Genomic DNA, 18,032 nt, shown 5'->3' on the forward strand with positions numbered 1-18,032 from the left:
TCGGTTTAAAATTGTGACCTGTAGGCAAGTATAAGTGAGCGGACAGACAAACAAACACACAAACAAACACACAAACCGGAGTGAGCAACATCAACATAGGGGAGAGTGGGGTAAGATGAGCCATTTTTCAGTAATGCCCTTCTGGACATCAAATATAAAGTGCTGTGCATCAGAGCCATAGTGATTATGATGGTGTAAATACTTGCTTCTCCCCTCATACACATGTTACCATTTCATTTTCATGTAATTAATTAGCAGAGGCCTTCAAAAAAAAGTTGTCTAATGGCTCATTTTGCCCCAATGATGGGGCAAGTTGATCATGGGTTCGGGGTAACTTGAGCCAGTGGGTAAGTTGAGCCACAAGAAAAAAAAACAGCATGAAACATTTTGTGTCCCATCAAATTCACCGGCTCAATACAGGACAGAACAGCAATAAAACAAGTTTGAGACAAAAAGTTTAAGTCCAGATCCACTGGAAAAGCTTATTATTGATAAAACACTGAGAAAACCCATTGAAACTGGGAATGCATGAAGTATTAATGAATATACATTTTTTTAACAATCACGCAAAAGCTGTTGCTTATAGCTTTAACAATGCAAAACAAGACAAAGTAGTTTCCTGTAAATGTTCACGTTTTTCAGATCAGATTTTTCAGTTCAATAATTGAAACTTGATAAATGCTCCTTTCCCTTGTGTGAAATTTACGCACGTGTAAGAAGCACCTCGTGTCTATTACAAAGTAACATGATGTAATTGATCTCATGAAATTTAACCGTTTGAACTGAAATAATTATACATGTATTGTGTTCTGATTATTAGTAAGACACATGAATTATCAGTAAACTTTGGCTGAATGTTCATACATATGTAATCGTCAAGATTTATCAGTCAGATATGCTGATGAACTGGTTTGTATTTCAAATAATTATGAAGAACAACCACGTGCTGTCTTCCTTTTATAGTCCCGAGGCATTTTTCCATTTACCTGTGATTAATGCAAAAATATTTACATAAATCATTCTTAGGAATAGGATTTAGATCTATACACAAGTATCAGTGTTACAAGAACTACAGTTTTCAACTCCAACTTGCGTATAAAGCAGTAACTTTATCTTGCACACATGTTCACGGGGTAAGATGAGCCATGGCTCAACTTGACCCGACCCAATTGATCATCTTACCCCACGGGCGCCACTTTGAATATAAACATGCTCATTTCACGTATTGATTCAATTTACAATTCATACTCTCAGGTAAATAATCTACACCATTCATGTTCACATTACTACATAAACAATTCATGAAGCTTCCATTAATTCTATTGTTATCACCCTCAAAACACCATAACTCAAAGTTTGGGAAATTCCGAAAAAAATACAAATTTCATTAGATCTTACTTACCCCTGCTTCATATTCCTCTGCATGTGTACTCAGGAAGAAAGACTGTTGCTATGAAAGTATAGATGGCGCTCTCACACCTTCAAATATTTCACTTTCTAAGAAACATGGGGTGGCTCAACTTACCCTTAGTCTCAACTTACCCCACTCTCCCCTACTTGCAAACAAAAATATTTTTTTTGCCAAGTAACAAACCAACCAACCAACATACTTGCCGGATTCTTTTCCGGCAAGTAACAAACGGACTCAAATGCAATACCCTCTCCTCAGGCGAGGGTAATAATGCGAGCCAAAGCATTTTATTAGAAATGGAAAAGTGTATGTCAGTGGCATCCGAGATGAGGATTATCAAGTAACAACAAGGAACTTTGGCAGCGACGTCCTTCCTCAGATGTGGTGACCAAAATGAGAAACCTCAGATCACATATTTTCTCATTAACACAGTTCAGGTGCAGGTTGTTCCAGCGGAAGCCACAGCAAGCTTGTCAGGCAGCCCAAAGTGAGTACCTTATGGTCAGCAGCCAAAAGTATTGTAAAATAGTGTCACATATGGCCGCTCCAGCATCAACAAAAAAGGTCTAGGCCTAGCTGAGCCAATGTTGTCAATCTGTAAGCATGGGAAAAAATACCCATAGCTGGCTCGCTTATCATGGAGCAGCAGACCAAAGCATTATGGGTATGGACGGGTGATGACCCGAGGTGGAGGCGAACAGACATTTTGAAGCCCTGGAGGGAAGAATGGGATTGAATAGATTGAGGAAGTTTGTTCCACAGCAGAGAAAAAAAGAATAAAGTGGAGCTGAATAGTGAGCAAGACCAGAAAGGAAGCAGTAGAAGTTAGAGAGACCACCGTCCTGACAGCGGTATGGGAATAACAGGCCAAGAGATTCTGCTGTGTTCAACAAATGCTATTAATTGTGTTAAAGTGGTTTGAAGACACCTCTAAATTACTTTCTCCACTTTATAAACCGAACTCCTACAACTACCTTTTCAATGCGAAACTAACCTCAGGATTTCAAAAAGTAAGACTACACTCACCGGTTGCTCTTCATAAATCGACCTTTTAAACAGTTTTCTAAGGGTCGAAGAGGAGGTTGTACATATTCTGAATGGACATTCAGGAAAACAATATGGCTGTCATAAACCATGCATGTTTGACTTTGTTCCAAACACACTATCTACATCTATTGACAAAGGCACTTACTCATGACATTCTGCTGCTTGTTACCTTCGCCACAGAAGGTGGACGGAAGTTATATTTTCACCCCTGTTTGTCTGTTTGTTACTTGCAAAATCGAAGATTTTTCAGGTATATTGGTCAGTTCCGTTTGTGGTTCTGTCTGTCTGTTTGTCTGTCTGTCTGTTTGTCTGTTTGTCACCGGCCGACAGATCACAATTCTAAACCGATCGTCACGAAACTTCACCAAGCTGTATAAGTCGTCCCAATTGAGAAGCCTATTGATTTTGAGGTCAAAGGTCATCTGGAGGTCAAATTCCTAAAATCGCCATTTTAAATCCGATTGACTTGAAAATTGAATAGCATTTGTATATCGAGTCACTAAATTGGGAAATTAACTATTTTTGAGGTCAAAAGGTCAAAGGTCAACCTAAGGTCAAATTTTTCAAATCATCAATTTTCATCTAAACAGCCGTCAATTCTTAACCGATTGACTTGAAAATTGAACAACATTTGCACATTGAGTCACTAAATAGGGAAACCAACTATTTTTGAGGTCAAAGGTCAACTCAAGGTCAACCTTCCAAAATCATCATTTTCATCTGAAAAATCGTCAATTTTCTTCCTATTGACCCGAGCTTTGATCAAGATTGTCAATTTTAATCTTGATGAAATGGACAATTTGCTGTATCAATGGAATTTTTTTTCTTGGGGAGGGGGGGGGGCGTATTTTGCAAGTATCGTGCTCCCTATGACGTCTCCTTGTTTGTTTATTTGTCTGTGAAAAGGATATCTCAAAACTTTGTGGACGGATTCAGACGGAATTTGGTGGACAGGTTGGGTGTTTGATAAAGATGAATTGTTTGAATTTTGGTGAAGATCCGCATCCGAATAGTAGAATTTAAGTGATTCTTCACCTTTGAGAGATGGGGCCAAAAACGATACATGGCAGGATATCGCAAAAGGTTGTGGACGAATTCGGACGAAACTTGGTGGACAGGTTGGGAGTGTGATAAGGACGAATTGATTCCATCATGATGAAGATCCAGATCTGGATCTGAGAATATTTTAAATTGATTCTTCACCATTGAGAGTTGCGTTGTTAATTGCAAGCAATAATCGTCGGAGTACTGATCCCTGCGTTATCCAACTACGTACAACTTCCCAGTCAAGCATCCTCCCACTGAGAGCAACTCTATTTCCTATCACTCACTAAGCCAGTTCTCAACCTAGTTTACTATTCTCACAATTATTTTACAAGGCCGAACTTTAATTGTAACAGTCTTGTAAAGTCGTGGCCAAAAATATTGGCACCGTTGCACTATTTGCAAATAACTTACAATTTTCTCCAAAAATAAGTTGAAATTGACCAAACTATTTGGTCCCCACAATTCTTTATTTTGCTGTTAATATTACAGAACCTTTGTGATTTCGATTCAGAACTTAATATATCCTTTTAAATCAGAGAATAAAAAGAAATGCCATTGACAAAATTATTGACACCCTCGACTTAATATTTGGTAGTTATTTTGTCCAAATAGACTTTGGGCAAAATAACTGCAGTCAAGCACTTCCTATAGCCATGAATAAGCTTCTGACACCTCTCTACTGGCAGTTTGGCCCACACTTCTTGTAAAAACTCCTCCAGTTCTCCCAGATTTGAAGGGTGCCTTCTCCCAACTGCTGCTTTCAGATCTCCCCACAAGTGTTCAATGGGATTTACATCTGGACTCATTGCTGGTCACTTCAGAACAGGCCAGCGTTTTGTCTTGAACCATTCCCGGGTGCTTTTTGAAGTGTGTTTGGGGTCATTGTCCTGCTGCAAGACCCATGACCTTCAACGGAGACAATGGGTTGAACATTGCACTCCAAAATGCCTTGGTAATCTCCTGATTTAATGATGCCATGCACACATTCAAGACACCCAGTGCCACAGGCAGCACAGAAACCCCAAAACATCACTAAACTTCCTCCATGTTTGACTGTAGGGAAGGTTTCATTTTGTTTTCTGTAAACATAGAGATGATGTGCTTTACCAAAAAGCTCTAATTTGGTCTCATCTGTCCACAGGACATTCTCCAAGAAGGATTTTGGCTTGTTCAGGTGTGTTTTTTGGGAAACTCCAGTCAGGCTTTCTTTTGTCTCTCTCTCAGCAGTGGGGTCCTCCTCGGTCTCCTACCATAGAAGCCCCTTTCATTGAGTTGGTGACGGATGTTGCAAGTTGAAACTGTCATATCTAGTGTCTGAAGGTCAAATTGAATCTGTTTGGCAGTTGATCGAGGTGCTTTCTCAACCATTCGAACAATCCTTTGCTGCAATCTTCGATCAAGTTTTCTCTTGCAGCCACGTCCAGGGAGGTTGACTACAGTGCCATGGGCCTTAAACTTCCTGATAACATTGCGTACGGTGCACACAGGAGTATCAAGATCTCTGGAGAGGGACTTTTCGCTTTGAGATTATCCATGCTTGGCTACAATGTTGTGTCTGACCTCCTCAGACATTTCTCTGTTTTTCTTTCTTTTCTCCATGCTCATGGCGGTACACACAGTGACACAAAACAGCAGAAACTGCAAAATCTCTATTCAAACTGGTTGAATGAGTGATTTTTATATTGCAGGCACCTGCAGCTCACCACAGGTAAGTCCAATTCCAAGGTAATGGAGAATCACCTGCTTGAAATATAATTATTTCTGACAACTTCTAAAAGGTGCCAATAATATTGTCCTGGCCATTTTAGGATTTCTGTGTGGAATAAGCTAAGATTTAGTATTTTTTTCATCTTTTTGGCTCACCTGGAACGGAGTTCAGGGGAGCTTATGCGATGGTGTGTTGTCCATCAGTCTGTCAGTCTGTCCGTCCGTCAGTCCATTAACACTTGAAACTTCTTCTCCGAAACCGCTGATCAGATTGCGACAAAATTTGCCACAAATTATATTTGTTGTGTTGTGACTAAAGTTTGTTCACGGCATTAAAAAAAATCGGGGTTAAGGGGTCTACTGGGGGTCAAAGTGGATCCCCCAAAATAGGAATTTGCTTTTTCCTTTGAAACTACACACACTATTTCGATGAAACTTTACCACAACCTTCATCACCTGTGATGTACCAAAGTTTGTTCACGGCATTAGAAAAATCTGGCCCTTTGGAGGTCTACAGGGGTCAAAGTGGGTCCCCCAAAATAGATATTTGCTTTCTTCTCTGAAACTACACACACGATTTCGATGAAACTTCACCACAACCTTCACCACCCGTGATGTACCAAAGCTTGTTCGTGGCTTTAAAAAAAAATCTATTTTTGGCCATGACTGTATGTGGTACCTTGTCAAATACCTTCTGGAAGTCTAGGTATGTTCTAACAATTGTACCCAATGTCACTGATCGTCAACCCAATCAGTCGTTTACTCCTAGGATTGCAACAAATTTCCGAAGCAAAATCTACATTTAGTAAACCGATAATGACTGTGTTTAATTAGTTTGTCTGTATATAAATGGTTCCTTATCTGATTCCTAATCAATGTCTCCCATACTTTCCCCATTACCGAAGTTAAGCTGACAAGTCTATCGTTCTCCAATGCTTCTCCTGATCTCGTCTTCATTCATAGTGTTACACTTACTACTCTCCAATCTTCTCAATCTTCTATTCTGCAACTACTATCTTGTTTGGTCTAGAGGTACACATCCCAGTAGATACTGCTATTTCTCTCAATACTCTTGGGTGGAAATCTGGCCCTGGAACTTTATATTATTTTGAAACTTTTTAAGCTGATCTTTACTTCCTGCCTTCCCTTCAGAACTACTCCAACAGCCTTCTCTCACCTCCTCAATAGATCCTGTCGGATACTGGTACATCCCTCATCTTTTCTTCCATAAATGATGAAGGGGGGAAACGAGAACCTAAGTTTTTTTTTCTGCCTCTGCCCTGCTATCTCACTTTAATCATGAACCAATATCCCTGTGCTACTCCTTAAAAAGCATACTTCCATATCATCTCCTCTTTTCCCTTTACGTACTTTACATACCTTGCTGTTATGCTTTATAATCCTTGCTGTATCCCTCTCAAATTGCCTCTGCACTTTACATTCGGCAAGTGGTATGGACCTAATGTAAGAGTCTCTGGCAAACCTAATTAGGCTTTTCCCCAGTAGACATTGTTCCTTGAGTTGACTTTGGCCATTAAGCAAAAAGTGAGTATCGTCTGAGAACCAAATGTCGTTGAGAAAACCAAGCTCTCAAATCAGATTTCTCCACAAACCACCAAGCCATTACAAGACGCTTGTTTTTGTCTGGGTCAGTGAGTTTGTGTCTAACTTGTATTCTGCATGGATAAAGTTTCATATCATGGAGAATCCGGCTTTTTTTTACTGTTTCTGACCACCTGCTCAGCGTCGACGAGTCTGGCATTTCACTCAGGCCAACCGGCACGGTCTTCAAGCAGCCATCAATCATCTGGACTGGTCTCCCATCTCTACCACCTCTGACATCAACTCATCCTGGGAATTCTTCCAAAGTAAATTGCTCTCTCTCATGCACAGATTTATCCCATCTCGTCTTCAGTTGTCATACCCTTCCTCCCGTCCATGGTACACGGAATCTTGTGGTGAGGCTGTTGCCCAGAAACAATTTGCCTTCGTCTCCTGGAAAGCAAATCCAACGGAAGGAAATCTCATTTCCTTTCACAAAGCCCAAAACAAGTGTGTCCACCCTCAGGAGAGCCAGGAAACAATATCTCTCCATTCTCAAGACCGAACTCTCTTATCTGTCTCCCTCTTCCAAATCCTGGTGGCGTCTGGTCAAATCCGTTTCTGGTGTTTGTTCCCCCTCCATCCCCTCCCGTACCTCAAACGGCTACACAGCTGACTCCGCACGTGAAAAAGCTGAATGCCTCAACTCTGTGTTTGCCTCTAAATCTTGTGTCCCAAACCCATCCCTCTCTGTACCCACCATACCCAGTCATACCCAGCTGCTCCTGGACTCCGTGTCCTTTCCTCCTCACAAGGTGGAAAAGTTTCTGTCAACCCTCGACTCTGATTCTGCAACTGGACCTGACGGCATCAGCCCACGGGTACTAAAATCCTGCTCTGCCGCTCTATCTCACCCTCTCTCTGTTCTCTTCACCCTCTCTTTTGCTCAAGGTCAACTGCCATCTGCTTGGAAATCAGCCAACATCACCGCTTTGCACAAAAAAGGTGCAAAAACAGATCCTAGCAACTACAGACCAATAAGCCTTCTCCCAATTATCAGCAAAGTCATGGAATCCATCATTGCTTCGGATATGAAATCTTTCCTCTTCTCCAATGGCTTGATCTCTGATCATCAATTTGGTTTCAGACCAGGTCACTCTACTCTGGACATGCTGCTTCTGCTGTCTCAACAATGGATGGAGGTCCTCAATGCCAAACAGGAAATTAGAGCTGTCTCCCTCGACATATCACGTGCCTTCGATACGGTCTGGCACCCCGCTCTGCTCACCAAACCCTCCTCCTTTGGTATCCATGGAAATCTCCACGCATGGCTGGCGGACGTCCTCTCTAGTCGTTGTCAACATGTGGCCCTGAATGGGTTTCTCTCATCTCCTCTTCCTGTTCAGGCTGGAGTTCCCCAAGGCAGTGTTCTGGGCCCTGTGCTTTTTCTGGTCTTCATCAATGATCTCTCTGACTCTCTTGAAAATCCTCTCTATCTCTTTGCTGATGACTCCACTCTCTGCCGCTCCATTCCTCTTACCTCAGATCGGCAGTCTGCAGCCTCCTCACTCTCTGAAGACTTGGACAAAATCACAGACTGGTCAAACAAGTGGAACATGTCTTTCAATCCTGACAAATCTCACACTCTTACTATGTCTCTCCGAAACGATTGACTGGACAACCCTCCCATCTACTTTCTCAACAATCCTCTCCAAGAAGTTCTGTCGCTCAAGCTTTTGGGTCTCACCATCTGCCATGAGCTTTCTTGGGAAAACCACATTTCCAAGCTGGCCTCCAAAGCCAGTCGCCGACTGGGCATCCTCCGTCGTGCGAAGTCCTTCCTCGGCACACCTGAGCTCCTCACCACATACAAGGCTTTCATCCACAGCTCAATGGAATACTGTTCTCCCCGATGGGCCGGTGCTCCTGCCTCACACCTAGCTCAGCTTCACGCTGTTGAAACCAAAGCTTTCAGAATTATTGGAATCTCCCGCGATGAAGCTATCTCTGAGGGCCTTTCACTCACTCACCGCAGGCAGGTAGGTGGTCTTTCTGTCTTCTACTGACTCCTCTCCGGCCTTGCACCCCCAGTTCTCTCTGTGCTCTGTCCCCCAAATATTCCTACAGGTCGCACAAGATCTGCCAGCAACCCTTTGATGGTTAAACTGCCGAAATCTCGGCTCTCTGCTCACCTTCACTCTTTCATTCCTCTTTTCTCCCACCTCTGGAACAAACTCCCTCACTCCCTTCAATCCCACTCCTCCCTCCAGGTCTTTAAAACAGCTGTTCACCACCATCTCTTATCTTCCCCCATCCAAAACCTTGATCTTTTCTACCCCTGCTAATTCACCCCAGATCCACCTTGTTTGAAATTCCAACTTCTTTCCTGGAAGTCCTGGCAGTGTCCATATGTTTTATACCTCTCCCACCCCCCCCCCCCCCCTTCCCATGCCCTCCCCCCCAAAGCCCTCGCCCTCTCTCAGATCTCTCGATGTCTCCATGTCTCTCTGTCCCTGCTCTCAAATGTTGTGTTTGTGTTCTTCCCCCTCTCTCCCCATCTTGTCTGCCGCTCCCGATGTTATATATTTTATGTGTCGGTTTGTCTTTCTGTGTGATTAATGTTCGCTCTTTCACGAGCCTCGATCTTGTTTTCAAAAAAAAAAATACAAAAAAAACAAAACAAACTGTTGGACCCTCTTAATGACCTCAGGAGTTCTCAGCAAAGGGCGGCCAGAATGAGTTGGTCTGTCCATTGATTTTGAGTTCAAGTTGTATACAGTTCCTTGCTCTCGAAATACCTTCTTCCCCTTGAATATTCCCTCGTTGCATGGGGTGTCTCTGCTGTTAAATTTTCTCTTGAACTTCCTTTGAATTGGACAAAGGATTACATTTTGATGTGGAATTCTACAGAAAAAGGCTTTTCTTCATTTGTCCAGGGCATCGTTTCCTCCAAGACCTCACCTATCATTATCTGAAATAAGAGATAAAATACATTTTTTAAAACTAGAATGGCACTCAGTAGCATGCATACCTCTGGCAGGCTGAACAGTCTACGTTTTGTATTCCACCGATAGGCCGGATCTGCATCCGGACCTGAACCAGATTCAAATCGGCTTGAACTTGTCACCAAACCAACTCATCCACCAAGATTTGTCATAACTCGCCCACAACTTATTTAAATATCATGCTATATATCATTTTTGGTCCTTTTTTATTAATGGTGAAGAATCACTTAAAATGTTTAAAATACTCGTATCCGGATTTGGATCTTCACCAAAATCGAATTGGTTCCTCATTTTGACACACCCAACCTGTCCACCAAGTTCCGCCTGAATCCGTCCACAACTTTGAGATACTGTATAGTGCAATATTGGTTTTAGCCCCATCGATTTTAGTCCTATCACTCAACGGTGAAGAATTACTTGAGAAATTCTCAGATCTGGATCCGGATTAAAATCTCACCAAAATCAAATCATTTTGTCCTTGTCCGACACCCAACCTGCCCACCATAGCTCGTACGAAGCCGTACACAACTTTTTGAGATATCCTGTTCACAAACAAAGAAAGAGACAAACAAACAGACAGGTGGAAACATAACCTCCATCCAACTTTGGTGGCGGAGGTAAAAAGACTTGTAGTGGTGACCTGCCGATAGTACAATGAATACGTTTAGACTCCACTGAAGAGTGGTTCTGCAGAAGAACAATGCAACATGTGCTACACCTTATTACTTGTGCATACCAAAGGAATATGCACTGATATGCTTTCTCTATTTTCTGAGAGCAATGCTCCGTACCTCATTTATACTAGGAACTGAAAAAGGAATGTGCGAATGAGTTGAAATATACCCAATTAAGCAGAGCAGTGGCAAGGTGTGTTCCATGTTTGTTCTGAGTGACTGAGTGAGTCGCAGAAATTTAACGGATTCTGTTGGGAAACAAGCAATTACATCTTGTAGTGTTTCATTTGTACCGCTGAAGAACAGTGCCTGTTTCAACAATTGGCAGAAACAAGATTTCTGCCAATTACAAGGCGGAATGGAAATCGCATTTTGACAAGTGTAAGGAACCATCCTCACAACATCTAAAAAGCCAAGCATCATCAATAGTCAATCAATTTTCGCCACAACTTTTACAACCATTTTAGAATGTTGTTCACCTAGGGAATTTGACAGAGTACAGCAGTGAATGTACTGTGTGTGACCTGTATTCTGCAACAAGTAATCATCACTTTTTAAGAAAAAATATCTTCAACAACAATGCAGTGTGTCACTTGTAGGAGGTTTTGCCTCAACTATCATAATTGTTTGATTCAGGTCCATTAGCCTTCAAAAAACCCAGACTTCGCCTTCAAAAACCAGACTGGGCAGCGTAATGGTTAGAGCGTCTGCTCTGAGTCTGTGAGGTCAGCAGTTTGAACCTGGCCCTGGCTGAGTCATACCAAAGACATAAAAAATGGTCCGAGCTGCTTATTTGTTTGACACTGCAATGAAAAAGGATAAAGCACGGACAAACAACCATAAGTTGGCAACTATTGCACAGTCTTGATTGGCCGAATGGCCTCGGTCTTCCTGCGTTTTAGCTCTTTGTACGGGAACCAATATTATTATCATTATTATTATTATACGATCCAAATAGTTTCAAACAACTTTAGAAAGGCATATTACATCAGAAGATCCGTAAAATGCAACCACATCAATTATACTGCGAACATTTGAAGTTAAGCCACCGTACTGGCATCTTGTGCATCGAGAACTGATGGACAAACAGGAAGGAGTGACATGACTTTGTGATGACCCTTGTAGGTAGGTGCTGGTTTGCATGGAAGTTGACTAATTTCTGGAATCATTTCTCCACTCAAAGTGAGCCATTACTAATGACGCCTTTTCCAAGGATTTGACACATACCCTCGTATGTTGCTTTTCCCATTAAATGTTTTTCCTGATGGTTCATTCAACATGAATGTCTTAGGTTTGTATCACCCTGAAAACCGCATGATGAATTTCTAATGAGTCAAAATAGTTTATTGAGCAAGAACATTTTTTTTCAGCCACTTCTTTCCTGCGGATTGATTGTTTTTGTCCCTCAAAGCGGGTGCGACTTGATTGAGAGTTTTAAGTGGGCGTTTTGGGATTAATCCAGTTCCTACAAAGTGTGCACTAGACGATAACACCGATAACACCGCTATTCCAACCGCCACGTAAACCTCTGGAATTTCCATCCCACAGCAGAGGTCCAGGCCCACACAAATCCTAGATGTATCCTTTTTAAGCAAGTGACTTGGGGCCTATTCTGGTCATACAAGAAAAGATTGCAGAGACTATCAACAGATACGGGCCAATGAATGAAAAGAAAACATATTTTAAACAGACTCACTAAAAGATGTGGATCTCTGCATATCAGAGAACTGAGAAGTGTCCTTTGGAGCTACGTATCTATTGATTATTATGTATTTTGCTAGATAATGGGGGGAGGTGGGAAGAGTGGGAAAATTGGGATAAAAGCAATTGCAAAAGGAATAGGATGATACAAAATAAAAAAAGAAATGTAGGGAGCGTGTGAGAGGTGTGTGGATAGAAGTGAAAGAATTTTGAGATAATTTATGGATAAGGGAATGTATGATGGATATTTACTGAGGATGACTAAATAAATAAATGAATCAGAAATCAGAAAGATGTCAGAGCAAACATCAGGAAGAGATGACTGTGATTAGATGTGAATCAGGTGATAAATATTACAACAAAGCACAGAATATTCCTTTAACATCGCTGCCTTTCCTTCTTTTCCCTTTATAAACCTCCGCCCCCGCAATCCCAGGCTTCCTGCCCACTAGCCTTATCTTTCCCAATCTTTCTCAGTTTAAAATGAGAGCAATAAATAAACCACGTGGCTCTTTATCAGCAAGAACAGAATGCCAACTTTCTTCATGTTATAAGAGTTAAGTTCATGAGGGTGTAACTTCACAATTATGCAAATAAATAACTTCACTCATTTATTTCACAATGAAAATATCATCGCTAATATCACCTCCATTCTTTGCTTTTTTAAACTCGTGTTTTCCCATAAGTACTGGTCTTCCCATCTCTAATTGATGATCAATTTTTGAATTCAAGATAATCTTCCTAATTATTTTTTCTACCTCTGGAAGATTTGTTCAAAGAGGTCTTAGATGTATGTGATTTATATTTATGTGCTTTGTGTTTATTATTGTCTGTCATTCATGTGTATCGGAAACCTGGAAAAAAATTGTTCCATTCCAACCGCTAAATTTTATGGATGTTGCTTCATGATTCTGCCAGGAAAATATCTTTGGTCGAAGCTCTTGCAAATGTGTGTGTGTGTGCGTGTGTACAGACCCTTTACGCAGAGTTTCGTCCCAGCGCTCGCTTTGCTCATATTCCGAGATCCAGCAGTTGGTGGAGCAAGGATGGACCGAAGACTTTGGCAAGAGTGATGTGGAGAAGGGAGCCAGTGCGGGAGTGAATGAAGATGTTGATAAACCTGAGAGAGCTGGTTCTTCGAAGAAAGGTTGTACAAAGAGAGCAGAAGATGGCATAGAAGAAAGAAAGTGTAAAGAAGAGAGAGAAACCAAAAGAGAAAATGGAGATCATGAAATGGAAAAACAGGAGAGAGAGGAGGCAGGAGGAGAGGATTGCAGTGAAAGTGCTCATGAAAGAGAGGATGAAGATAATAAAAAACATCAGAGCAATGAAGAAAGCATGAAGGAGGCCAATGAGGATGAAGCGTGGAAAATAGATAACAAGAATGGAAACAATAACAACGATGTGATCAATGGTCCTGCAGCTTCGTTTATCTACGGTAAGCCATCGTTGTACCATACACAAGACCGTCCAGCGAGTGCAGAGCACCAATAAGCTTTTGTCAATATTTACTGTCATATGTGTCACCATAACATTAGCGACAGTGGTAATCAATGAGCATCCTGAATGATCCTTGATTAATAATGACATCGGATATTATTAAGCCTCCGCTGATAGCATAGGGGAAGGCTTATTTCTGTTGTAGGGTTTGTGTCCACAATTAACACCCTAAATCTTTAATGGTACTACAGAGTTTCTTTGACACCAAGGAGTTAAGTACTAAACCACCACTTAGAATTTTATATATATATATTTTTATTCTTCCTGCATTCTAAATCCTCCGAATTTCCAAACTATCAATTTCTGAGCTGTATCTCGGAGCCGACTGGAAATTTCGGAATGAAATTTTTCATCAATAATGTGAATATAAAGTACATTCAGTTGACCTAATTCATTTTGACCTTGACCTAATTTTATGTTCATGACCAAATGATAGACGTTTTTACATTTTCACCATAATTTGACGAAAGTTTGTCCAATAGGATCGAAATTGCCCCCAATAGATAGCCTAGAGTAAGGCGCATTTAAGCTTAATTTACCATAATACTCCTCCAGGTTAAAGGTCAAGTCTTACATCCCGATGAGTACGACACCACCATTTAGGGTTTTTCTCCCTTTTTCTGCCATATTCTGAGCTGTATCTCGGTTCTGGCTGGGACTTTAGGAATGACATTTTGCCTCGATAACGTGAGTAAAAATTTTTGGGGTTGAGATACATTTTTTGACCATTACATAATTTTTAAGGGGATTGCCCAACTATAGAAATTTTAACATTTTCACCAAAACTTGTCTAAGGTTTGCCAGATCACAACGATACTGCCTCTCTAGATAGCCTAGACCCTAGAGCAAGATGCATTTACACGTAATTTACATTGTACCTCTCCGACTTGAAGGTCAATATCAAATGGCGGACTGAAAAAAATAACGCGTTTTTTGCCATTGCTCAACGATGTCAATGCGGAATCTCAAAGAACGCTTGACCTCCCAAGATATTCGTACAATGCAATAGCATAGCTGCACTGATGATGTGCTCGACCTACTTTTTTTGGATTGACATAATTACCAAAATTTACCCCTTTTGATCATAACGTGAATAATTTTCCTACAAATTTTCTGGATGGATTGTAGATGGGGACACATTTTCTTAATTGACACTCTATCCCTAAATATTGAAGGTCAAGGTCATATGGTGGTCGGAAAGAAATATGGCCATCATTGGATCACGGGCCTAGGGTAGGCCGCGTATGATCATCAAGGGTAACCCTCCTCGACCGCGGGAGGTGCACCCTTGGCAATACCTTTGTGATCGCAGATATCTAGTTACCTTCGCAAAAGCGGAAGGTTATGTTTTGATCGCTGTGTATTTATTTGTATGTCTGTGTGTGTGTGTGTGTGTATGTTATTCGCATAACTCAAAAAGTATTCAACCGAATTGCATGAAATTTGGTGGGATGATTGGTTATTATACGGGACACATTTGATTAGATTTTGGGAGCAATCGGGTCAAAGGTCAAGGTCACGAAAAGGTCAAAATCGTATTTTAGTACAGTACAGAACAGTAGCTGCGGCGAAGGTATGCGCTCTACCGAGTGCCCGTTCTAGTTATCATTGTGATTTATCCTGTCTTTACATGTGCATCCCTTAAAACCGTTCCTGATGATCTACAAACCATATCGAGGACAGCAGTTGGCACACGCTTGGCAGTTTGAAATAGTTACACAAGAATTACATTGTACATATATCGTCTTAATTTGAGTGCCGGGATTCAGAATTGCAAGTCAATGCACCTTTTACCTTTTCAATTATCATCAAAATAAAAATATGACTTGGCGGTACAATCAAGTAGCCATAGTGGTTGAATTAGACGTAGTGGGTGTAGTCATATAATATGTGAATAAAAGTAAACATTGCTTCAAAATCAGCAAACAGCATGGAATAGGCTTACATTGTGATTCACAGCATTTTAGTATTTTGTAAATATTTATCGTTTGATTGACAACAAGAAAATAAACAAATTGAATGGTTCAACATTGTGATGTGTATGATGTGGGCCCTGTTGAATTTTAATGCACACGCGTTATTGAGGTTCATTCTGGCTTCCTCAATGAGACATTGGAGCGTCTATAAGAAAGAGTTGATGATTTTTTTGTCCATCTTTATATTTATTAAATACTTTGTGTAATGGGTTTTACAGAGCAAGTTGAAAAAGGCAGTTTAATAATTGCGACATTTCAAGCCAAACAGCAAAAGCAAGACTGCCTTTACCAGCTCGTGTTCTTTATATTTACGAAGCGCGCATTTAGTTGTTGGAAAAATATATATAGTGTAGCAGCATAGCAAACCTGTTGTGCATTTTGTGATACAAGCACCAAATTTGGCACAAATGTACATTAATATGTTGCGAACATTTTCAGATATTGGGCCACTTGAAATTCCGTAATTTTTTTTTTCAAATTTTTTCAAATTTCGTAATTTCAAATTTTTCGGGTGACACCGTCACAATTTCGGTCTTCGAGGCCGGCCGATATAGTGGGGCGGCTTAGCCCAAATATTCAAAAGAATTGTGCATTTTGTGATACAAGCACCAAATTTGGCACAAATGTACATTAATATGTTGCGAACATTGTGTGGTCAGCAATGAAGACGAGAGTCTGAATTACATGTATGCAAAAGACCTTGTGAACCAGTGAAGCAAATACACGGGTAAGCATGAATTAAATCTAGGGCATGATATAATTTCCATGATGTTTACCTCTACACTCAATGGTGGAAGGAGGTAATGTTTTGATCCCAGCTTGTCTGTATGTCTGTTTGTCTGTTAGTCCACAAAATTCCAGACAAAGCTTGTAGTAGTGGTAGTTGTAGTGGTAGTGGTGATAACAGAAATTGTTATATAGAACTGAACTTATATTATTATTATATGCAGAAAATAACTTCATTTCTATATGCCCTGCAGTGGACAGGTTAATTGGTTTATGCACTGAAGGGGTCACCCTGGTGTGCACTGCTGTGTTCTGCCTCACTGAGTTGTTCAGGTATGATGTACTCAGCACAAGCTTCCGGTCGGCCCGGAGGTGGGGGTGCGGGGCCTGTCACGGAACGTCAAAACAAACGGCCTGCCGGGGCCGCCCAACAGTCGGGCGTGAGGGGCGCGTCCACTAATGGAACGCCTCTCGCTTCCCAGATCGAGGGCCACGTGGTCAGGAGAACCTCGTCCCTTCCGGTCACACTTTGCCTATCGGCCGGCCTCGAAGACCGAAATTGTGACGGTGTCACCCGAAAAATTTGAAATTACGAAATTTGAAAAAAATTTTAAAAAAAAATTACGGAATTTCAAGTGGCCCAATATCTGAAAATGTTCGCAACATATTAATGTACATTTGTGCCAAATTTGGTGCTTGTATCACAAAATGCACAATTCTTTTGAACATTTGGGCTAAGCCGCCCCACTAATATATCTATCTATAATTCCAGTAATCTCTGTGTGTATGTATGTATGTATGTATGTATGTATGTATGTATGTATGTATGTATGTCTGTGACCGCTGTTTCTCGACAACCACGGGTCCGATATACTTTAAACTTGCCAGGTATATTGCTGGGGACCCGAGGATGTGCCTTTTCAAGGTTTCATATTAATCGGACAAGTAGTTACCGAGCTATGTCCAAAAAACGATTCAACCAATCAGAGAGCAGCGAGCTATCACGTGTGCCGAACGTGGCGAACAGACTCTGCCTCGGACGGCACATTTGAGAGCGTATTCATTTATTTCACGTTGGAAAACTATGTTGCCGTTAAACTATGTTTTAAAACTAAATGAAACTAATTTGCGATTCATTGTAACTGCGATTTGCGACCTTCCGGACAGTGAAGACTTCACTTCCGGCAGCCAATCACAGAACGCGTTGTTGCGAGCCGAGCCGAGCGCGTGCGCCATTACGGTTCGTAATTCGATTTCTTCCGGAGAAAATAATAATTTCTCGATTTCTTATGCGCATTATTTCTCCCAGAGCGAAGGGCGGAAGCGAAGAGCGTTGTTTTTTTTGTTTACGGGCGTACGGGCGTACGGGCGGGGTAGAGCGTACGGGTAGCGTTTTTTTTTTTTTTTGGCAAGGAACGGGCACCCACGTACGGGCATGCCCTAGTATATTCCAAATCCAGTATGGAAATTGCTTTTGGGTCTGTGAATCTGTGCAGCAGTGATGAGTCTCATGACTCCATTTTAACATGCTGATTGGCTCTATCCATGTCATGTGACGATGTTCCCCTTCTGATATGATTTTGCGGCTGGCTTCTTAACAAACAAATATCTAACGGATGTGTGGGAAAAAATAACTCTGTGGATGGAAAGAAACAAGGAGAATCTTATAGTTTGCATCAAACCACATTGACAAGAT

The 18,032-nt window shown here is 41.2% G+C and overlaps 1 protein-coding gene across 2 annotated transcripts in view; it reads left to right on the forward strand.

Annotated features, from left to right (window-relative positions):
• LOC137425424 (uncharacterized) overlaps positions 1 to 18,032 on the forward strand; it is a 108,307-nt gene that overhangs the window by 74,111 nt on the left and 16,164 nt on the right. For both annotated transcript variants that reach the window (XM_068113849.2, XM_078776633.1), the window contains exon 6: positions 13,108 to 13,572. In XM_068113849.2, the coding sequence (XP_067969950.2) occupies positions 13,108 to 13,572 (465 nt within the window). The remainder of the gene's footprint in view (positions 1 to 13,107; positions 13,573 to 18,032) is intronic.

The sequence above is a fragment of the Myxine glutinosa genome, chromosome 4 (genome assembly GCF_964187855.1).
Source record: "Myxine glutinosa chromosome 4, kmMyxGlut1.1, whole genome shotgun sequence".
NCBI lineage: Eukaryota > Metazoa > Chordata > Myxini > Myxiniformes > Myxinidae > Myxine > Myxine glutinosa.